Source organism: Triticum urartu, chromosome 2 (assembly GCF_003073215.2).
Source record: "Triticum urartu cultivar G1812 chromosome 2, Tu2.1, whole genome shotgun sequence".
Taxonomy (NCBI): Eukaryota; Viridiplantae; Streptophyta; class Magnoliopsida; order Poales; family Poaceae; genus Triticum; species Triticum urartu.
In genome coordinates, this window is record NC_053023.1 from 473,076,808 (window position 1) to 473,101,499 (window position 24,692).

At 43.5% G+C, this 24,692-nt stretch overlaps 1 protein-coding gene across 1 annotated transcript; it reads right to left on the minus strand.

Annotated features, from left to right (window-relative positions):
* Positions 1-11,132: 11,132 nt before the first annotated feature.
* Positions 11,133-12,671, minus strand: LOC125541685 (desiccation-related protein PCC13-62-like). Its single transcript, XM_048705026.1, has 3 exons — positions 12,195-12,671; positions 11,845-12,070; positions 11,133-11,684 (listed from the first exon to the last, which is right to left on the minus strand). The coding sequence occupies exons 1-3, from the start codon at positions 12,548-12,550 to the stop codon at positions 11,313-11,315; spliced, it is 954 nt and encodes a 317-aa protein (XP_048560983.1). The 5' UTR covers positions 12,551-12,671; the 3' UTR covers positions 11,133-11,312.
* Positions 12,672-24,692: the final 12,021 nt, after the last annotated feature.

The following is a 24,692-nucleotide window of genomic DNA, read 5'->3' on the forward strand; positions in this document are numbered from 1 at the left end:
GAGAATTTTATGAGTTCCAGAAGTATACGTTTGATCCATATTACTACAGACTGTTCTGTTTTTGACAGATTCTGTTTTTCATGTGTTGTTTACTTATTTTGATGAATCTATGAGTAGTATCGGAGGGTATGAACCATAGATAAGTTGGAATACAGTAGATATTACACCAATATGAATTTTGAATGAGTTCACAACAGTACCTAAGTGGTGATTTACTTTCTTATACTAACGAAGCTTACGAGTTTTCTGTTAAGTTTTGTGTTGTGAAGTTTTCAAGTTTTGGGTAAAGATTCGATGGACTATGGAATAAGGAGTGGAAAGAGCCTAAGATTGGGGATGCCCAAGGCACCCCAAGGTAATATTCAAGGACAACCAAGAGCCTAAGCTTGGGGATGCCCCGGAAGGCATCCCCTCTTTCATCTTCATTCATCGGTAACTTTACTTGGAGCTATATTTTTATTCACCACATGATATGTGTTTTGCTTGGAGCGTCAATTTATTTTGTTAGGATTTGCTTGCTATTATTTATAAAAATCTTTTGCATCTTTTATTTCAACAAAAGTGGCATTGATAGCCTTTACTATGCCTAGAAAAGTCAGAATGTGATAAAATGTTGAAACCTTTTGCATATTAAACTCTGATAAATTTACTACAGTGGGAATTTTCTTTCATAATATTTGGAGGTAGGGAAGTATGGATCTTGCTGCAGTCTTTACAGACTATCCTGTTTAGGCAGATTGCTGTTATATTTGCATTGTTTGCATATGTTTGCTTCTTTAATGATTTTATTTGAGGATAGGACTATTAAATATGCAGAGGCATTTAGTATGCAATGTTGAATAATAATTTTAGTGATTTGCTACAGTAGAGTATGATAAGGTTTTTGCAGTGGTTTATACTAACTTATCTCACGAGTCCTTGTTGAGTTTTGTGTGGATGAAGCTTTTGAGATTTAGGGAGACCGTGATATGAGAGGAATTAAGGAGACACAAAATCTCAAGCTTGGGGATGCCAAAGGCATCCCAAGATAATATTTCAAGAAGTCTCAAGCGTCTAAGCTTGGGGATTCCCCGGTTGGCATCCCACCTTTCTTCTTCAACAACTATCGGTTAGTTTCGGTTGATCCTAAGTTTTTGCTTCTTCACATGATGTTTGCTATTCTTAGAATGTCATTTTATTTTGCTTTTCTTGCTGTTTGAATAAAATACCAAGATCTGAAATTATTAAATGTTAGAGAGTCTTCATATAGTTGCATGATCATTCGACTACTCATTGATCTTCACTTATATCTTTCGGAGTAGTTTGTCATTTGCTCTAGTGCTTCACTTATACCCTTTTAGAGCACGGTGGTGGTTTTATTTTATAGAAATAGATGAACTCTCATGCTTCACTTATATTATTTTGAGTCCTAAACAACATGGTAATTTGCTTTGGTTATGAATTTAGTCCTAATATGATGGGCATCCAAGAGGGATATAATAAAAACTTTCATATAGAGTGCATTGAATACTAAGAGAAGTTTGATACTTGATAATTGTTTTGAGATATGGAGATAGTGATATTAAAGTTGTGCTAGTTGAGTAGTTGTGAATTTGAGAAATACTTGTGTTGAAGTTTGCAAGTCCCGTAGCATGCACGCATGGTAAATGTTGTGTAACAAATTTGAAACATGATGTGTTATTTGATTGTCTTCCTTATGAGTGGCGGTCGGGGACGAGCGATGGTCTTTTCCTACCAATCTATCCCCCTAGGAGCATGCGCGCAATACTTGGTTTTTGATGACTTGTAGATTTTTGCAACAAGTATGTGAGTTCTTTATGATTAATGAGTCCATGGATTATGCGCACTCTTACCCTTCCATCATTGCTAGCCTCTTCGGTACCGTGCATTGCCCTTTCTCACATTGAGAGTTGGTGCAAACTTCGCCGGTGCATCCAAACCCCGTGATATGTTACGCTCTATCACACATAAACCTCCCTATATCTTCCTCAAAACAGCCACCATACCTACCTATTATGGCATTTCCATAGCCATTCCGAGATATATTGCCATGCAACTTTCCACCGTTCCGTTTATTATGACACGCATCATCATTGTCATATTGCTTTGCATGATCATGTAGTTGACATCGTATTTGTGGCAAAGCCACCGTTCATAATTTTTCATACATGTCACTCTTGATTCATCGCAATCCTGGTACACCGCCGGAGGCATTCATATAGAGTCATATCTTGTTCTAGTATCGAGTTGTAATCTTTGAGTTGTAAATAAATAGAAGTGTGATGATCATCATTAATAGAGCATTGTCCCAAAAAAAAGGCCAAAAAAGAGGGGAAGGCCAAAAAAAAGAAAGGCCAAATAATAATTAAAAAAGGGCCAAATAAAAAATAAAAAATAAAATAAAAGGGACAGTGCTACTATCCTTTTTCCACACTTGTGCTTCAAAGTAGCACCATGATCTTCATGATAGAGAGTCTCTTGTTTTGTCACTTTCATATACTAGTGGAAAATTTTCATTATAGAACTTGGCTTGTATATTCCAACAATGGGCCTTCTCAAGTGCCCTAGATCTTCGTGAGCAAGCAAGTTGGATGCACACCCACTTAGTTTCTTTTGTTGAGCTTTCATGCATTTATAGCTCTAGTGCATCCATTGCATGGCAATCCCTACTCCTTGCATTAACATCAATTGATGGGCATCTCCCTAGCCCATTGATTAACCGCATCGATGTGACACTTTCTCCGTTTTATCTTCTCCACATAGCCCCCTCATTACATTCTATTCCACCCATAGTGCTATATCCATGGCTCACGCTCATGTATTGCGTGAAAGTTGAAAAAAGTTTGAGATTACTAAAGTGTGAAACAATTGCTTGGCTTGTCATCGGGGTTGTGCATGATGAGAGCATTCTTGTGTGACGAAAATGGAGCATGACCAAACTATATGATTTTGTAGGGATGAACTTTCTTTGGCCATGTTATTTTGAGAAGACATGATTGCTTAGTTAGTATGCTTGAAGTATTATTATTTTTATGTCAATATTAAACTTTTGTCTTGAATCTTATGGATCTGAATATTCTTGCCACAATAAAGAAGATTACATGGATAAATATGTTAGGTAGCATTCCACATAAAAAATTCTGTTTTTATCATTTACCTACTCAAGGACGAGCAGGAATTAAGCTTGGGGATGCTGATACGTCTCCAACGTATCTATAATTTTTGATTGTATTGGGTGTGTTGGGGACACAAGAGACTTTTTGTTGTTTGGTTGAAGGGTTGCTTGAGAGAGACCATCTTCATCCTACGCCTCCTACGGATTGATAAACCTTAGGTCATCCACTTGAGAGAAATTTGCTATTGTCCTACAAACCTCTGCACTTGGAGGCCCAACAACATCTACAAGAAGAAGGTTGTGTAGTAGACATCAGTGGGTCATTGTAACGCCCCTATAATTAAGCTACAACATTATCCCCTCTAATTATACAATGTCATCATGTTTTGCAATAATGAGTGCCACTTGCCCCAAATCAAAATCGAATTCAAATTTCAAGTATAAGACAAAATAAGGTTTCTTCAAACAATATTTTTTTGGTGGTATTGCAAAGAATCCCTAAGTATTTATGTTAAGGAAAACAACATCACCCAAATTCCCAAAATGCCCCTAACAATATTTAATGGGGACCAACAACTAATAGGGCCATTTCAAAATAAACAAATATTTTAACACTTCAAAATGATTTGAAATTTTGTGTACTAGTTCAAAATATTGCCTAATATTTATGTGCCAAATTTCAAGTTCATAAAAAAATCATTTGGTATTAAAATAAAATAGAAAAGAGAGAAAGAAAAATAAAACAGAAAAGGAAAAAAAAGAAAAAGACAAAACCCTACACTATGCCATTGGGCCTTATGTGGACACAATGCGATCCAGCCCACCTGCCTCGGCATCCCCCTACCTCTCGCCAACGTCGTGCAAAGGTCGGGTGCACAACATGGCCACCGATGTCGCATGCCATCCGATACCCCTGCCCTATTTAGAGCCTCTCGTGGAAAACCCTAGATCGATCCCGATCCCTCCCCCCCCCACGTCGCGGTTCCTCCTCCCTAGCCCCTCCCGCTTGATACCAAGCTCGTACGAGCGTAGCCATCGCCATGGCCACGCCACCCACATTGCCATCGTCCTCTCCGCAGCCAGAGAGCCTGTCCAAAAGCTTCGTCGTCGTCCACTACCTCGACTCCGACCTCGGGCTCGAGCTGGGGGAACCCATAACGTGCGCCTCAATCGGTTTCTTCCTTCTCCCCTGCCGTCACCATTGCCGTCGATCTGCGCATCCCCGACCAGCCCCAACCTCCTTGAGCTCACCACCATGCTCCCTGTGAGCGTCCACATCTTTTCCCCATCTTCCCAATGCGATAGCTTGCTCTACCGCTATTTCCCGGAGAGCCAAAACCCACCGCCGCCTGAGCTCATCGCCGGCATCACTCTGGTCACCAATTGGTCACGCGTGTGTATCCACTAGCTCCGTGCGTGCCCGTAGAACAGTTCTAGAACCCTGGACCGCTCGAACTCGGGGTAAAACAAGGATTCCTCCGAGCTCCCCTTCTGGCTACGGTCGGACGTTGTTGCTCCGGCCAAATCTAGTCTCCCCTGGTCGGACCAGTGCTAGCATTCGACGCGCCGTATCACTGGCGTTCGAACGCGACCAGTCTCACGTCCATCCATGCCCTGTGGACGAATTCCGCGCGTCGCCGCCATGTTCTATGATCACTGGCTGTAAACGTCGGTGGTGATGATGTGACCAATTAGTTTAAATGCTAATGACCCTTTTACTTAAGCCCACGACCACTTACATGTGGGCCATGCGACTGTAGTGATTAGGATTAGCACAAATTAAATATGTTAACTAATTGACACACTGACAGTAGGGCCCCACCTCCTAATTAACCTATTTAACTTAACTTAATCAATTGTTAAGTTAACATTCACTCACTGCGAGGCCCCACATGTCAGATTGACCAGTCTAAGTCCATAGTTGACTGCTCACTGGGCAGTCAACTAGATCCCATGTGCCAGCCTGTGTAACACTCTGTTGGGTGCACTTTATGTGTGCGCTTAGCATTTATCCAATTAATTTGAATTAATAATAAATTCAGAAAATATTTAAAATTTTGGGAATTCATATAAAATAAACCGTAGCTTAGGTGAAAATAATTTATATATGGAAGTTGATCAGAAAAATGTAACGAATCTGTAATATGTCATTTGCATGCATGACCAACACCTCTATCATAATGAACATTGATATTTTGCATCAGAATCAATTAATGAAATAATATCTGGAGTCAGGTAAATATTCCATATATTTTCCCACTTCAACTAAATTGTGTAGTACTAAAACAGAGCACATCATCATCACCTTTTGCCATCCCATGCATTTGTGTTGCATTTGTTTGCTCTGTTATTTATTTGTTTACCCCACATTTTCTTTTATTGGTAGACCCCGAGACAGCTGTAAACCATGAGATTGACTACATCATTGAGTAGCTGGTTTCATCTATAGAGCAATCAGGCAAGCAACCCCCCTGCCCTTTGATCATTCCGATATCGCCTATTCTTTCTCTCTACTTTCATGCATTAGGTATTTGTATCTCTATTATTCAGTTGATCATACTCTGATGCATAGCCTGATTTTGTCGCCTGGTAAAAGTACTTGACATGTTATGCTAGCATGCCTAGTATAGCTATGCTGGTGTTCCATTAGTTGGCCCTACATCCTTGTTTGTGTTGCTATGCTAGATTACCAGGCTATGATACCCTATGGGCGGGTATGCTTTACATTACTACATTACAATGTTACATTTATGTTGGTATGGGGGCTGAAGGGCAGGTGGTACCATACAGTAAGAGATGGACCTGAGCCCCGACAACTCCTGAGTGATGCAACACGGGAACCCAACAGATATCCATTGGATGATGGTGAGGTTAGTATTGTCCCCACATTTTTAAAGTTAGTGGAACGACAAGACATGCGAAGACCATCCAGGATGAGGTGGGCCCAGGCCCTGGTCGATGTCTGTAGATAAATGGAATAATACGACCAACAAGATTTGGGTATTTGAACCGAGATTGTCACTGGAATATACACACTAACCACCGTGCACGGTAATGTTTATGGGGCCCTCAACGTCACCAGTTCCTCCTGAAAGCTTTCTTAGATGTCACAGTTTAGAACTGTAGGCTGATTGTTGGGGTGAGCATAGTACTACCTGCTATCTGTACAGAGATGGGCTTGGTCCCCGACCAGTCTCGCCATGTGCAGCAGCGGATTAGGTGAGCGGCCGAACAACCCTTTCACGCTTAGGATGTAGACCGACGGGTGACTTCTCTAGAGAGCCTAGGTAGGACTTCGGTGTGTCGATTGTCCGAGGCCGAGCATTACCCAAGAAAGTGTGTCTGGCCAGAGATAATCTAGCGTATCGGGTTATGTGGTGCACCCCTGCAGGGAAGACGAAACTATTTGGGTAGCCGCGTCCATCGTAACGGATGGCTTGGAGATGTACCCCGATCTTATACCACTTGAACTGGATACTTGATAAAACACACCTACTATATATGTCTATACAACTTGAACCGGTTACTAGATATGATTCACTAGTTCTATAAATATGGAATGCCCGAGGATCGCTTTCTTGCAGGGAGTCGAGGAAGGATTTCAGGGTATGGTATTGTTGTACTATTTACTTATACTCATATGCGCACATACCCTTCCTTTGCTGCAAGATGCTCTATTCCTCTTCTAATGCTGCAAGATGATGGCACGTGTGTTTCATAGAGATTCCCCCCTTTATTCTGGCATTTCTGCAGTGTAGCCCACAAATATACCCCTATTCCTTTGATATCGATTCATATGTAGCATAGTTCCAAAGTAAGTCTTGTGAGTACTTTGGATGAGTACTCGCCGTTGCTTTGCTATCTTTTTCCTTCAACCCAGTTGCTACTATAAGATAGTAGCCTCTCAGATACAGGTATTCTCGATGATGGATACTACTTGGAGTTTGATGTTGACGAGTAGTTCAGAGGTCCTAGGCTGGAGGCATGCGCCTTTTCAATCTAGTGTCATTGTTTTGCTCAACCGTCTTAAGGAAAAACTTGTTTAACTTCGTTTATACCCATAATTTTTTGTTTGTTGACTGATGTATTGTGGGTCCTCGTGACCCCGGCTTCTAATATAAAGATTCATGTTTAAGTTGTGTCGTAGAGTTGTGTTGTGATATTGACGTGGGTCACCATTGGTGATCGTGCATGATGCATGTATGATTAGTGCATGATTATAAACGGGGGCGTCAAAGTCACATTTGTCATAGACATAAGCTACTAAATCTCTGTATATAAGTTGTGAAATAGACATCCATACAATAGTCCACCTCCATCCTTTGCTCGCACTCCCCAACAATACCCCGCTTGCATCCTCCTCGCAATCATCATTTCACCAGCCCTATAAACCTCTCGGTGGCGCCAATGTTCCTAGAACTATGCCATCACCCTTCAGTGATGTGTTGATATGTTCGATGGGTATCCATCGAGTATGGATACCCATCGGGCATATGTATAGGTATGTGATTATTGTACCCTCACCATACCCTACCCATTTCTATGCTTTATCTATAAAAAACTTCTTTGCACATATGTAGCCTGGATCGATGTCAACTCTTTTTTGTTTGAGTAAGTTTGGTATCTTTATTGATTAACTACATAAGGTACAACAAAAGTATCCTAAAGTGGAAGTAGCCATACGTATTGACAATACTCGAGAGTAAGAGATTTTTTTACAAAATTGTGCTCTTCCATATTAGATGCTCTCCCCTTTTGAATGATGGCCACCTCCTAGAAAGAATTTCGGTAGCCTTAATCTCCATGGGCATCATAATGTACGCGCCTTCACTCGCTCCATTGGCAGGGAATTCGACATATAAAGGAGCCTTGCCAAGCCACGGGTCCAACCAGATAAGGTCCCATCTCCATTTCCTATGGAAATGTTTATACCGAGGTGGATATCATGTTTGATCACCTGGAAGGACTCCCAGAACTAGGAGCGCTCCCTTCGATCACAAGGGAGGAACTCGGCAGCCCTGCATGCATTTAGCTTTTATAAGATGCAACCATAGCCCTCCCTCATCCTTTAGAATCACCACACCCATCTCAGCATAAGGGACACATTCATGCATTGGGCTGCCAGAATACGTTAACCCCATGGGCCCTTAGGGAAGCATATATCAGCCCACTTAACCATATGGTATTTCTGGTGCCGATTGACCGCTTGTCAGAAGAATTGTGATAGATCCTTGTCAAATGAGCTATGTACCTCTTTTGATATAATATACAATCCCATCATATACATGGGAGGCTAGAGAGACAAGAGTCTATATGCATGAATTTACTCCCTTTAGAGGAGAATCTCCAGCGCCACGACTCCGTCTTGAATGCAACGCGCCCCAAAAGTAGGCCAAAGTCCCTGGTATGGATCATAGAATTAGAAAGCGGCATCCCCAAGTATCCAAGGATAACCTACAATTAGGTTCTCTGCTATTTGGCGCTTGTTCTCCAATGAAAACACCATGACCACAACCCCACTCTTATCGAAGTTGATATAAAGTCCCAGCATGAACGCATGAAAGGAGTAGGAACGTAAGATTGATGATATCCAGTTACGACCCTCATAGCATGATCATGATGTCATATGCATATTGTAGATGTGCCACACCATGCAGCTCTAGGGATAATATGCGCAACCACACCAGAGATGTGATCAGTCATCATAGCTTCATCCAGGATGTCCGCCAGGGCGTCAACGAGAAGGTTAAAGAAGAGGAGAGAAATAGATACCCCGACCTCACCCCGCGCGACGACCTATAAAATAGGCGCTCACCTCTCCATTAACATTGGTAGTGGTGCTATCACTCATGACCATCTCCATGGTCCAACAACACCGACGAACATCGAACCCCCTCCGGTTAGGGACTTGGCGGAGAAATGACCAGTCCAAGCGATTGTAAGCATTATAGAAATTTAGCTGAAGGAACACACCCTTCTAGCACTGAACCTTAACCTAATGAACAATTCATGATGCTCTAGGGTCGCATCGTGAATACGGCGCCCCTTAACAAAGGTGAACTAGTAAGGGTGTGTGAGGCATTCCACCACCAGGGCAAACCGTGTTGCACACACCTTAGCAAATATCCATTGAAGGACATTTATCACCGTGAACGGTCTAATGTGACCGATATCTGTTTCCCCAACTAATTTTGGGATTAGGGAACCACACGGAAGTTCAAATGGGACATATACAATGTCCCAATGTAGAATTTTTAGAACATTCGCTTAATCATCGCCTAAAGATGCTCTCAAAACTAATGGAAAAAGGAGACTAGGAGGCCATTCAAACAAGACACCAAACTAGCCTTCACCTCTGCAATCGCCGGACCAACCTCCTCAGGAAAGAATGAGAGGGTCAGTTCCGCATTCTCGTCGGCAGACACCCTTGCCTCTGCTGGCCAGCAGTTTACACCCACCGCAACCCTAAACCAGGGCTCCACCATGAAGATCTCCTTATAGAAGGTATAGATATGTACCAAGATAGTCCTGCAACCTTCAAGAGGACCGCTTCTTTCCCAAGGCATGGGCGATGGCCCATTTACTATGCCGCATATTCGCAATGCCATGGAAGTAAGCAGCGTCGGCATCCCGTGGAGAGGCCAATTCCGACGACTGCGTTGACGCGATAAAATCTTTCCACCCCGATTAAGCAATCATCCGATACAACGAGCTCATTGGGCCGCAGCACAAACAAGCCCAAAAGAAAAAAAAGAGAAACAAATGTCGACAATGGCAGATCGACGAAACGAAGATGGCTGGGAACCGTTGCACCCTCCGGAGAAGTACCACCGCGCTTCTAGCACTCCAAAGCTGGATTAAGCAACCATCCGATACAACGAGCTCATTGGGCCGCAGCACAAACAAGCCCAAAAGAAAAAAAAGAGAAACAAATGTCGACAATGGCAGATCGACGAAACGAAGATGGCTGGGAACCGTTGCACCCTCCGGAGAAGTACCACCGCGCTTCTAGCACTCCAAAGCGCCGCATACCGAGCAACACCTTCAAGAAGGAATGCGACGCCGCCGCCGCTGCTACCCAGACAAGTCCTAGGGTTTTCCCCGGTACGCAGAGGGCAGTGGGGAAGGGGTATACCCGACGCCCTTCAGGAAGGTCCGGCGGCGCGCACATGCGTCACCGCGTCGATGCCGGATGAGCCGTCAGGGATTTCTCCAAACCCAAACCACCACCCGGGACAATTCAAAGTGCACCACCAGACCTGCCGCCCACCAACATGTGCCACCATGGTCAGCGAACCAACCTCGTCATCTTCCTGAGGCCACCGACACGAGACCTGGAGGAGGGACGAGGAGCCAACGAGCTCGGGGGCATCCGCAACTCAGCCGATGAGAGGGGACAGCCACCGCCGCCGCCGCAGAGCCGACCGGACATGACGACAGAAGCTTACCAGGCCCGAACAGGCCCGACCGGGCCCCAAAGGGTCCGGACAACCCCTGCCATCATGTTGTAGCACATCGGCCGAAGGAGCCGCCACCACCCGCAGCCCCCGACTCCGCACAACCTCCACCAGGGAGCCACGCCGCCACACGCTGGCCCGCCCAACCTAGATGGGCCCAAAAGGGCCTAGATCTGCGCAGAGCGGATGCCGCCGGCCAGCCACACCACCACGCGCCCCGCGGCCAACGGCCACGTCGCCGCATCAGGAATGCCCGCGACCCACAGAACCCCGCGCCCCTACACAAGCGTGGAAAGAAGGGCCCGTCGCCGCCATCGCCGCGCGGGCAGCGCCCGGCGGACCATGCCGACAACAGCGGCAGGAGGGAGCGGCGGGGGCGGAAGGCTGGAGGAGAGGACGGCGGCGGCGGCAGGGGGCCGAGCGAGCGAAGCCGTCCAACTCTATAAAACCTCAGCTGAATATCTTCATAATGTAGGCCTCAAAGTCCGACCAAATTCGTCCGCTGTCACATGAAGCTTAGGGTTCCATGGTTGGTTCTCGAACTTGCCAGATGCCGACGCTGATGGGAAAACATTTTGCCTATTGCATAGGTCCTTTTATTGATTATTAGCATCCATAAGGACAAGACACACACACACACACACACACACTGACACACACACACATGTATGATGCATATAGTCTACAACTTGCGATCGAGAACAACACTCCAGTTGTATATATGTCCGTCGATTGATCGTCTACATGAGGAGCCCCCTGGCTATGCGGCCGTCAGCGCCCTGGGGAAAGAAGCCGCCGGCCTGGGCGGGGCTTCCGGTGCCGTACACGATGCCGAGGATCTCCTCGGGCGTGCGATCGTAAGCGAGCGAGTAGCGGTCGCCGGCGATGATGTTCCCCACGGTCTGCCCCTCGGGCCCCTCACCCGGCGCCACCACTAGCCCCTCGTCCTTCACCCCCCTCCTCCCAAGCTCGTTCCGCAGCTCGGAGATGTGCGCGGTCACCTCCGCCACACCAACACCATAGCTCGCCACCCGCGACAGTCCGCGCTCGTACAGCAGGGCCCGGATCACCGCGTCCTGTGCGGATTCCACGCCCAGCAGTCCCGCCACCAGCTGCGTGCAATCAATCACAGAAGTACGACAAGTTAATTAGAGTATCACGTACATGTAATTAATGGGAATATCGATCAGTACGCATGCACGCATTTTGTGTGTCTGATCGATACGGCTGGTGGTAGGGTGATCACGCGTGTGGTGTAGCCTAGGTACGTACCCTTCTGGCCTGAGGAGTGAGGAGCTTGGGGTTGGCGCCGACGTAGCCGGTCAGGCCGACGTACGGGATGATGTAGGAGGCGATGAGGAAGTTGAGGCTGTTCTCGTAGGGGTTGAAGGGCGGGTCCAGCGTCGTGTTCATCGCCTGCTCCACGATCTTGCCGATGTTGGTCGCGCTGATGTCCAGCTGCGGCCGCGGGAATCCCCTCACGTTCTGCTTGATCGCCCTGCACAGACACACGCACGTACTGTTCATAAACGACATGCTAGTATGCTACTTCTCTGCTACTAATATTTCTTGGTCGGGAGAGAGTCCGAGTGGCCGAATTGTGAGGTTAATTGCGTACGTACCTGAGGTGGCCAACTTCTTGGTAGCAGAACTGTGTGGCGACGTCTCGGACGAAGGGGGTGAGGACGGCGGTCTGGCCACCGATGGGATGCGGGCCGCCGCCGGTGAGGTTGACGTCGATGCCATCGAGGCCGTAGCCCAGCGCCGACCAGCAGAAGAACTCCGCCTCCAGGTACTCGAGGTTCAGCGGGAACTCCAGCAGGTCCACGTCCGATTGTGGCAGCAGCGTGCCGCCGCCGCCGAAGAACCCGCGGTACCGTGCCCACTCGTTGTCCATGTCCTGCGCCCGGCAGACGCCGCCGCAGAGAGCAGCCGCCACCAAGGCGACCACCACGACGAAGGTGGCCGGCGCAGCCATGGCAATACTACTTGCAGCTCGTAGTATGATCACGAGTTGGGAGTTTGGACGCCAAGGATGATGGTAGGATCACTGATCTGCAGGTTTGGGGGACTTGACTTGTGCGTGTTCTCGTCCTCGCGATCGGCGAATGTAATATAGGCGGTGCGGCACATGCGGAAGGGGTGCAACGTGGAGCGTGACGTGGACGGGAACGGGAAGAGGAGTGGGGGTGGCGCGCCAAGGGTGTGGCGTCCGCGGGAGCTACGTGTGGCGTTGTTTAAACGGCAGGTCGCTGTTTCCTTTGTCTTGGAGGAAATTTGAGTGGGTCGACCATTACTCCATTGTGTGACGTTTTCTGTGCAGTTTTCTAGTTTTGGACCTTACCATGGGCTCCTGAAGCACACACAATGGTGGCGCAAATTAGACAAGTTCCCATACACGAAATGGGGCATGCGATGTGCGCTCAGAAAGAAAGGTAGGAAGGGCGAAGAAACAGTCACATATGCTTGCAAGGCATTATAGGACAGTGCTTGAAAGGAAACTATTAGCATGATGTAATACCTCTTTTTTACGTTAGCAACGTGTATAACTTTTTTTGCGCAAAAAAATGTATAACTTTTCCCCCGAAAAAAAAGCAAAGTGTATAACTTTTTAAACATGCATTCGTCCCTTAGGGCTTCTTTGGTTTACTAGTTTTTCAAACCATAAGAATAGAAAAAGTAAATGATTAATAGGTCATGTCAGTTGAATCGAAGAATTCACCATGGAAAGTGCACCCCAATCTCCTAATTGGATTGATAATTAATGTCAACGTATCTTAAGGGACTTAGCCTTTTCATTTTTGTGATCCAAAACCATATTGAGTCAATTCTTTCTCAAATGTCCTTAAAGATCAAACTTCAAAATCTCACCGAGACAGTGTTTTGGACGGTGTCACCAAAATGTTACAAGGGTGACGAGATTACATTTCGGTCACATTGTACAAAAAGTGTTGATGATTCAAGTGTTAGATGTTCCAAGTCTGATGGCCGAGCTGACAAACCTTCCTTCAGACATGCAAGGAAAAGGAAGGGTAAGGATGGAAACTCCTCTACCAAGTACTTGACATTGCCGACTGCAAGTCCTCCATCATGCACTCGAAAAATCCTTAAGATATAGACGCGGCTCTTTGAGGTTACCATTCAGACACAACTCCACATGGTAAACACTTAGAATAAGGGACATTGGCGAAAACCAGTATTGGAAAGGGTTTTGAACAGACAAATACACTGGTAGATGGTTGGACTCTGATGAATCAACAAACATTAGACATCTGAAGAGGTGATATTGTGTGAATCACCCCCCCCCATAATACTCCCTCAGTTTTTATTTACTTCGCATATTAGCTTTGGTCAAAGTCAATCTTTGTAAACTTTGACGAAGTTTATACACAAAAGTATTAACATATACAATAACAAATCAATACCCTTAGATTCATTATTGAATATACTTTCACATCATATAGATTTGTTATTATAAATGTTCATACTTTTTTCTATAAACTTGGTCAAACTGTATGAAGTTTGACTTCAGTCAAATCTAATATGCAGAGTAAATAAAAACGAAGGGAGTATTAGTTAGCATCCCTTGATCATTTATGGCACCCCAAACATCCGACTTCATTTTCCTATTGGAAAGGAAAAAAATAGTTCTAACATGAACTTGTTCACCTGCAATAGTCAAGAACTCTTGACGGTATCTAGCTGGAACAACGTGTTCATCCTGAATAACTTGATTTAAGGACAAAGAATTTCGTGATGGATGGTGTTGGACACATAAGAAACAACAACTGGACATCTCCAGTGGTGACTGCACTAGTGGTTGTTGATGGACACAAAAGAAACAATGACCAATAGATGTCTACAAAGGTGACTACAACCGCTCAGGCGTGGCTCCTTGAGTATATTGATATGTATATGCATTGTTGTAATATGAAAATGAAATGTGTATCAACAAAAGGCTATATTGAGACTACCCTTAAGATGTAATTCAACCGATATATAATTATGTTGGGTTAATGTATTGTTTAATCGTGTTGCATATTATCGGTTGTTATACTTTGTATTTTTAATTAACTAAATGTACTAGGGACTAATAGAACAGAAGGCTTGTTACTAGTAAGTAAAATACCAGTGAAGATCTAATTTTGAAACATGCCACAAGTGGAGTAGTTACTAGTGACACTCGCCTATTTTGCTAATTACTGGTAACTTCTTACCACTGGCGAGTTACCATTGACGGCTACTCTGCTCGTGAATAATGTGGAAAATGCACCCATCACTAGTAAGTTGTAGTAGGGGTCCTACATTGGCTTGTGTGCATGGGAGCCTTCAAGGTGTGAAGGACGAAGCAAGATGTTTGCATGAACCTAGAGACCTATTTGGTGAAGATCTACCCTGATTAAGGCTAGACTTTCATGGTCGTAAGCCTTGGTGGCATAGGCTGAGTGCTCCATTGTGGGTGTAGTTCTCCATGGACTTGTCCTCCATGGATCTGGCAATTATGGTCTTCATGATCCTAGAACTTTTATGGTTTGAAGCCTCCATCAACATGAAGTAGGACAAGGCAAACTATCCGAATCACGGGAAAAATCTTATGCCATGCTCAGGTGATGGTGTCCTGGATAAGGAGGTGCTAACCATGTTGGCTCCCAGACATATGGGCCGGGATGAGGACTCTCAAAGTAACTATTTTGTAGGACATATTCGTCAGGCTCAGCATCTAGAGGGAATCTCCCCAAAGACTTGGCGCGTACTCCAAGACATAGAGGCGATCGTCAGAAAGATTACTCTTAGATGTAACCGATCTATGTATAACCCTAGGTACCCCCGGTGTCAATACACGACGAGGGGTGTAGATCATAGAGTTGGGGAACGCAGTAATTCAAAAAAATTTCTACGATCACACAAGATCTATCTAGGAGAAGCATATCAACGAGCGGGGGGAGTGTGTCCACATACCCTCGTAGACCGAAAGCGGAAGCGTTTAGTAACGCGGTTGATGTAGTCGAATGTCTTCACGATCCAATCGATCCAAGTACCGAACGTACGGCACCTTCGTGTTTAGCACACGTTCAACACGATGATGTCCCTCGAGCTCTTGATCCAGTTGAGGACGAGGGAGAGTTCCGTCAGCACGACGGCGTGGCGACGGTGATGATAAAGTTACCGGCGCAGGGCTTCGCCTAAGCACTACGACGATATGACCGAGGTGTGTAACTATGGAGGGGGGCACCACACATGGCTAAGACAAATCTTGGAGTTCCTTTGGGGTGCCCCTGCCCACGTATATAAAGGAGGGAGGGAGAGAGGCCGGCCCTCCTAGGGGCGCGCCAAGTGTAGGGAGTCCTACTAGGACTCCTAAGTCCTACTAGGACTCCTAAGTCTTAGTAGGATTCCCTTTCCTTTTCGGAGTAGGAAAGAAGGAAAGGAGGGAGAGGGAGAAGGAAAGGGGGGCCGCGCCCCTACACCTTGTCCAATTCGATTTGGGCAGGGGGAGGCGTGCGCCACCTCATGGCCCTTCTTCCCTCTATCCACTAAAGCCCAATAAGGCCCATTAACTTCCCCCGACGAATTCCCGTAACTCTCCTGTACTCCGAAAAATACCCGGATCACTCGGAACCATTCCGATGTCCGAATATAGCCTTACAATATATCGATCTTTATCTCTCGACCATTTCAAGACTGCTCGTCATGTCCGTGATCTCATCCGGGACTCCGAACAAACTTTGGTCATCAAATCACATAACTCATAATACAAATCGTCATCGAACGTTAAGCGTGCGGACCCTACGGGTTCGAGAACTATGTAGACATGACCGGGACACATCTCCGGTCAACAACCAATAGCGGAACCTAGATGCTCATATTGGCTCCTACATATTCTACGAATATCTTTATCGGTCAAACCACATAACAACATACGTCATTTCCTTTGTCATCGGTATGTTACTTGCCCGAGATTCGATCGTCGGTATCATCATACCTAATTCAATCTCGTTATCGACAAGTCTTTTTACTCGTTCCGTAATGTATTATCCCGTAACTAACTCATTAGTCATATTGCTTGCAAGGCTTATAGTGATGTGCATTACCGAGAGGGCCTAGAGATACCTCTCTGATACACGGAGTGAAAAATCCTAATCTTGATCTATGCCAACTCAACAAACACCTTCGGAGACACCTGTAGAGCATCTTTATAATCACCTAGTTACGTTGTGACGTTTGATAGCACATAAAGTGTTCCTCCGGTATTCGGGAGTTGCATAATCTCATAGTCAGAGGAATATGTATAAGTCATGAAGAAAGCAATATCAATAAAACTAAACGATCATTATGCTAAGCTAACGGATGGGTCTTTTCCATCACATCAATCTTTAATGATGTGATCTCGTTCATCAAATGACAACACATGTCTATGGTCAGCAAACTTAACCATCTTTGATTAACGAGCTAGTCAAGTAGAGGCATACTAGGGACACTTTGTTTGTCTATGTATTCACACATGTACTAAGTTTCCGGTTAATACAATTCTAGCATGAATAATAAACATTTATCATGATATAAGGAAATATAAATAACAACTTTATTATTGCCTCTAGGGCATATTTCCTCCAGTCTCCCACTTGCACTAGAGTCAATAATCTAGTTCACATCATCATGTGATTTAACACCAATAGTTCACATCTTTATGTGATTAGTTCACATCTCCATGTGACTAATACCCAAAGGGTTTACTAGAGTCGATAATCTAGTTCACATCGCTATGTGATTAACACCCAAAGAGTGATCATATTTTTCTTGTGAGAGAAGTTTAGTCAACAGGTCTGCCACATTCAGAGTTGTATGTATTTTGCAAATTTTCTACGTCTACAATGCTCTGAACGGAGCTACTCTAGATATTCGCTCCCACTTTCAATATGTATCCAAATTGAGACTTAGAGTCATCTGGATCAGTGTCAAAACTTGCATCGACGTAACCCTTTATGACGAACTTTTTGTCACCTCCATAACCGAGAAAAATGTCCTTATTCCACTAAGGATAATTTTGACCGCTGTCCAGTGATCCACTCCTGGATCACTATTGTACCCTCTTGCCAAACTCATGGTGAGGTACACAATAGGTCTGGTACACAGAATAGAATACTTTATAGAACCTGTGACTGAGGCATAGGGAATGACTTTTCATTCTCTTTCTATTTTCTGTCGTGGTCGGGTTTTGAGTCTTTACTCAACTTCACACCTTGCAACACAGGCAAGAACTCCTTCTTTGACTGTTCCATTTGAACTACTTCAAAATCTTGTCAAGGTATGTACTCATTGAAAAAACTTATCAAGCGTCTTTGATATATATATCTATAGATCTTGATTCTCAATATGTAAGCAACTTCATCGAGGTCTTTCTTTGAAAAAACTCCTTTCAAACACTCCTTTATGCTTTCATGAAAATTCTACATCATTTCTGATCAACAATATGTCATTCACATATACTTATCAGAAAGATTGTAGTTCTCCCACTCACTTTCTTGTAAATATAGGCTTCACCAAAAGTATATATAAAACCATATGCTTTGATCACCTTAGCAAAGTGTATATTCCAACTCCGAGATGCTTGCACCAGTCCATAGATGGATCGCTGGAGCTTGCACACTTTGTTAGTACCTTTAGGATTTACAAAACCTTCTTGTTGCATCATATACAACTCTTCTTTAAGAAATCCATTAAGGAATGTAGTTTTGACATCCATTTGCCAGATTTTATAAAATGTGTCAATTGCTAACATGATTCGGACAAACTTAAGCATCGATACGAGTGAGAAAATCTTATCATAGTCAACACCTTGAACTTGTCAAAAACCTTTTGTGTCAATTCGAGCTTTGTAGATAGTAACACTACTATCAGCGTCCATCTTCCTCTTGAAGATCCATTTAATATCAATGGCCTGCCGATCATCGGGCAAGTCAATCAAAGTCCATACTTTGTTCTCATACATGGATCCCATCTCAGATTTCATGGCCTCAAGCCATTTCGTGGAATCTGAGCTCATCATTGCTTCCTCATAGTTCGTAGGTTCGTCATGGTCAAGTAACATGACTTCCAGAAAGGATTACCGTACCACTCTGGTGCGGACTATACTCTGGTTGACCTACGAGGTTCGGTAGTAACTTGATCTGAAGTTTCATGATCATCCTCATTAGCTTCCTCACTAATTGGTGTAGGAATCACTACAACTGATTTATGTGATGAACTAATTTTCAATAAGGGAGAAGGTACAATTACCTCATCAATTTCTACTTTCCTCCCACTCACTTCTTTCGAGAGAAACTCCTTCTCTAGAAAGGATCCATTCTTAGCAATGAATATCTTGCCTTCGGATCTGTGATAGAAGGTTTACCCAACCGTTTCCTTTTGGGTATCCTATGAAGACGCACTTCTCCGATTTAGGTTTGAGCTTATCGATTTGAAACTTTTTCACATAAGCATCGCAACCCCAAACTTTTAAGAAATGACAACTTAGGTTTCTTGCCAAACCATAGTTCATATGGCGTCGTCTCAACGGATTTAGATGGTGCCCTATTTAACGTGAATGCAGTTGTCTCTAATGCATAACCCCAAAACGATAGTGGTAAATCGGCAAGAGACATCATAGATCGTACCATATCTAATAAAGTACGGTTATGACGTTTGGACACACCATTACACTATGGTGTTCCAGGTGGCTTGAGTTGCGAAACTATTCCACATTATTTCAAATGAAGACCAAACTCATAACTCAAATATTCGCCTCCGTGATCAGATCGTAAAAACTTTATTTTCTTGTTGCGATGATTGTCCACTTCACTCTAAAATTCTCTGAACTTTTCAAATGTTTCAAACTAATGTTTCATTAAGTAGATATATCCATATCTGCTCAAATCATCTGTGAATGTCAGAAAATAATGATACCCGCCGCGAGCCTCAACACTCATCGGACCGCATACATTGGTATGTATTATTTCCAATAAGTCAGTGGCTCGCTCCATTTTCCGGAGAACAGAGTCTTAGTCATCTTGCCCATGAGGCATGGTTCACAAGCATAAAATGATTCATAATCAAGTGATTCCAAAAGTCCATCCGCATGGAGTTTCTTCATGCGCTTTACACCAATATGACCTAAACGGCAGTGCCACTAGTATGTTGCACTATCATTATCAACTTTGCATCTTTTGGCATAAATATTATGAATATGTGTATCACTACAATCGAGATTCAATAAACCACACCTTGGGTGTATGACCACAGAAGGTTTTATTCATGTAAACAGAATAACAATTATTCTTTGACTTAAATGAATATCCGTATTGCAATAAACATGATCCAATCATATTATGCTCAACGCAAACACCAAATAAAATTTATTTTAGGTTCAACACTAATCCCGAAGGTAAAGGGAGTGTGCGATTGTGATCTTATCTACCTTGGAATCACATCCAACACACATCGTCACCTCGCCCTCAACTAGTCTCTGTTCATTTTGTAACTCCTGTTTCAAGTTACTAATCATAGCAACTGAACCAGTATCAAATACCCAGGGGCTACTATGAACACTAGTAAAGTACACATCAATAACATGGATATCATATATACTTTTGTTCACCTTGCCATCCTTCTTATCTGCCAAGTATTTGGGGCAGTTCTGCTTCCAGTGACCATTTCCTTTGCAGTAGAATCACTTAGTTTCAGGCTTGGGTCTAGCTTTGGGCTTCTTCATGGGAGTGGAAACTTGCTCGCCATTCTTCTTGAAGTTACCTTTCTTTCCCTTGCCCTTTTACTTGAAACTAGCGATCCTGTCAACCATCAACACTTGATGCTTTTCTTGATTTCTACCTTCACCGATTTCAGCATCGCGAAGAGCTCAGGGAATCATTTTCGTCATCCCTTGCATATTATAGTTCATCACGAAGTTCCTGTAACTTGGTGATAGTGACTAGAGAACTCTGTCAATCATTATCTTATCTGGAAGATTAACTCCCGCATAATTCAAGCGATTGTAGTACTCAAACATTCTGAGCACATGCTCACTGGTTGAGCTATTCTCCTCCATCTTGTAGGCAAAATACTTGTCATAGGTCTCATACCTCTCGACTCGGGAATGAGTTTGAAATACCAATTTCAGCTCTTGGAACATCTTATATGCTCCTTGGCGTTCAAAATATTTTTGAAGTCCTGGTTCTAAGCTGTGAAGCATGGCGCACTAAAATATCAAGTAGTCATCATACCGAGCTTGCCAAACGCTCATAACGTCTGCATCTGCTCCTGCAATAGGTCCATCACCTAGTGGTGCATTAAGGACATAATTCTTCTGTGCAGCAATGAGGATAATCCTCAGATCACTGACCCAGTCCGCATCATTCCTACTATCATCTTTCAACTTATTTTTCCCTAGGAACATATCAAAAATAAAACAGGGAGCTATACGCGATCTATTGATCTACAACATAGATATGCAAATACTAGCAGGACTAAGTTCATGATAAATTAAAGTTCAATTAATTATATTACTTAAGAACTCCCACTTAGATAGACATCCCTCTAGTCATCTAAATGATCACGTGATCCATATCAACTAAACCATGTCCGATCATCACGTGAGATGGAGTAGTTTTCAATGGTGAACATCACTATGTTGATCATATCTACTATATGATTCACGTTCGACCTTTCGGTCTCAGTGTTCCGAGGCCATATCTGCATATGCTAGGCTCGTCAAGTTTAACCCGAGTATTATACGTGTGCAAAACTGGCTTGCACCCGTTGTATGTGAACGTAGAGCTTATCACACCCGATCATCACGTGGTGTCTCGGCACGACGAACTGTAGCAATGGTGCATACTCAGGGAGAACTCTTATACCTTGAAATTTAGTGAGAGATCATCTTATAATGCTACCGCTGTACTAAGCAAAATAAGATCCATAAAGGATAAACATCACATGCAATCAAAATAAGTAATATGATATGGCCATCATCATCTTGTGCCTTTGATCTCCATCTCCAAAGCACCATCATGATCATCATCTTCACCGGCTTGACACCTTGATCTCCATCGTAGCATCGTTGTCGTCTCGCCAACTATTGTTTCTACAACTATCACTACCGCTTAGTGATAACGTAAAGAAATTACATGGCGATTGAATTTCATACAATAAAGCGACAACCATAAGGCTCCTTCCAGTAGCCGATAATTGTTACAAAACATGATCATCTCATACAACAATTTATATCTCATGATGTCTTGACCATATCACATTACAACATGCCCTGCAAAAACAAGTTAGACGTCCTCTACTTTGTTGTTGCAAGTTTTACGTGGAAACTACGGGATTCTAGCAAGAACCATTCTTACCTACGCATCAAAACCACAATGATTTTTCATCAAGTGTGGTATTTTAACCTTCAACAAGGACCGGGCATAGTCAAACTTGATTCAACTAAAGTTGGAGAAATAGACACCCGCTAGCCACCTATGTGCGAAGCACGTCAGTAGAACCAGTCTCATGAACGCGTGATACGTCCATTTTGCAAGATGTTTTCTTACTATTATTTATAATGTTTTTATCCATAATAATGCTTTTTGGAGTAATTCTAATGCCTTTTATCTCATAATTTGCAAGGAACACACCAGAGGGAGAATTCCGGCAGCTGACAATCTGGACCTAGAAAAGCTACGTTAGGCCACCTATTCTGCACAACTCCAAATAAGCTGAAACCTCACGGGTTTTTTATGGAATATATAAGAAATACTGGAGCCAATAAACACCAGAGGGGGGCCAGCAGGTGGGCACAACCCACCTGGGCGCGCCAGGCCCCCCAGGCGCGCCCTGGTGGGTTGTGGCCTCCTCGACCCACCTCCGGTGCCCATCTTCTGGTATATAATTCATTTTGACCTAGAAAAAAAAATAATAGGAGGACTTTCGGGACGAAGCGCCGCCGCCTCGAGGCGGAACTTGGGCAGGAGCACTTTTTCCCTCTGGCGGAGTGATTCCGCCGGGGGAACTTCCCTCCCGGAGGGGGAAATCATCGTCGTCATCATCACCAACAACTCTCCCATCTTGGGGAGGGCAATATCCATCAACATCTTCAACAGCACCATCTCCTCTCAAACCCTAGTTCATCTCTTGTGTTCAATCTTGCTACCGGAACTATAGATTGTTATTTGTGGGGTGACTGGTAGTGTTGATTACACCTTGTAGTTGATTACTATATGGTTTATTTGGTGGAAGATTATATATTCATATCCATTATGATATTTAATACTACTCTGATCATGAACATGTTTATAATTTGTGAGTACTTACTTTTGTTCTTGAGGTCACGGGAGAAATCATGTTACAAGTAATCATGTGAACTTGATATGTGTTTGATATTTTGATAGTATGTACGTTGTTATTCCCTTAGTGGTGTCATGTGAACGTCGATTACATGACACTTCACCATATTTGGGCCTAAGGGAATGCATTGTGGAGTAGCAATTAGATGGTGGGCTGCGAGAGTGACAGTAGCTTAAACCCTAGTTTATGCGTTTTTCGTATGGGACCGATTGGATCCAAAAGTTTAATGCTATGGTTAGAATTTATTCTTAATACTTTTCTCGTAGTTGCAGATGCTTGTGGGAGGGTTAATCATAAGTAGGAGGTTTGTTCAAGTAAGAACATCACCTAAGCACTGGTCCACCCACATATCAAATTACCAAAGTAGTGAACACAAATCAAACCAACATGATGAAAGTGACTAGATGAAATCCCCGTGTACCCTCAAGAACGATTTGCTTATCATAAGCGACCTTTTTTGCCCATCCTTTGCCTCAAAAGGATTGGGCTACCTTGCTGCACCTTTGTTACTATAATCGTTACTTGCTCGTTACAAATTATCTTTCTATCAAACTATTCGCTACTTACAATTTCAGCACTTGCAGATAATAACTTACCGAAAACTACTTGTCATTTCCTTCTGCTCCTCGTTGGGTTCGACACTCTTACTTATCGAAAAGAGCTACAATTGATCCCCTATACTTGTGGGTCATCAAGGCTATTTTTTGGCACCGTTGCCGGGGAGTGAAGTGCCTTTCGTAAGTGGAATTTTGTAAGGAAACGTTTATATAGTGTGCCAAAATTTATTGTCACTTGTTACTATGGAAAACAATCCTTTGAGGAGTTTGTTCAGGGTATCTTCACCTCATCTGGAACCACAATTAGCTACCCCTCAACCTACTGTACCTACTGAAAATATTGAATATGAAATTCCTTCGAGTATGATAGAACAACTGCTAGCTAATCCTTATGTAGGAGGTGGAACTGAACATCCTGATATGCACTTGATATATGTGGAACAAATTTGTGGATTGTTTAAGCTTGCAGGTTTACCCAGAGATGAAGTTATGAGAAAGGTTTTTCCTTTATCTTTGAAGGGAAAAGCATTGGCATGGTATAGGCTATGTGATGATATTGGATCATGGAATTGGAATCGTTTGAATTGGAGTTCGACCAAAAAACTTATCTTATGCATCTAGTTCATCGTGATCGGAATTATATATATAATTTTTGGCCTCGTGAAGGAGAATGTATCGCTCTAGCTTGGGGGAGGCTTAAGTCAATGTTATATTCATACCCCAATCATGAGCTCTCAAGAGAAATTATTATCCAGAATTTTTATGCTCGGCTTTCTCGTAATGATCAAACCATGCTTGATACTTCTTATGTTGGTTCATTTATGAAGAAGACTATTGAATTCCGGTGGGATCTTTCGTAAAGAATTAAACGCAACTCTGAAGATTGGGAACTCGACGAAGGTAAAGAGTTAGGTATTAAACTCAAGTATGATTGTGTTAAATCTTTTATTGATACCGATGCTTTTCAAAAGTTTAGCACTAAATATGGACTTGACTCTGAGATAGTAGCCTCCTTTTGTGAATCATTTGCTACTCGTGTTGAACTCCCTAAGGAGAAGTGGTTTAAATATCACCCACCTATTAAAGAAGAAATTAAAGAACCAGTTCCAGTTAAAGAGGAAAATATACTTTATAATGTTGATCCAGTTGTTCCTTCTGCTTATATTGAGAAACCACCTTTCCCTGTTAGGATTAAGG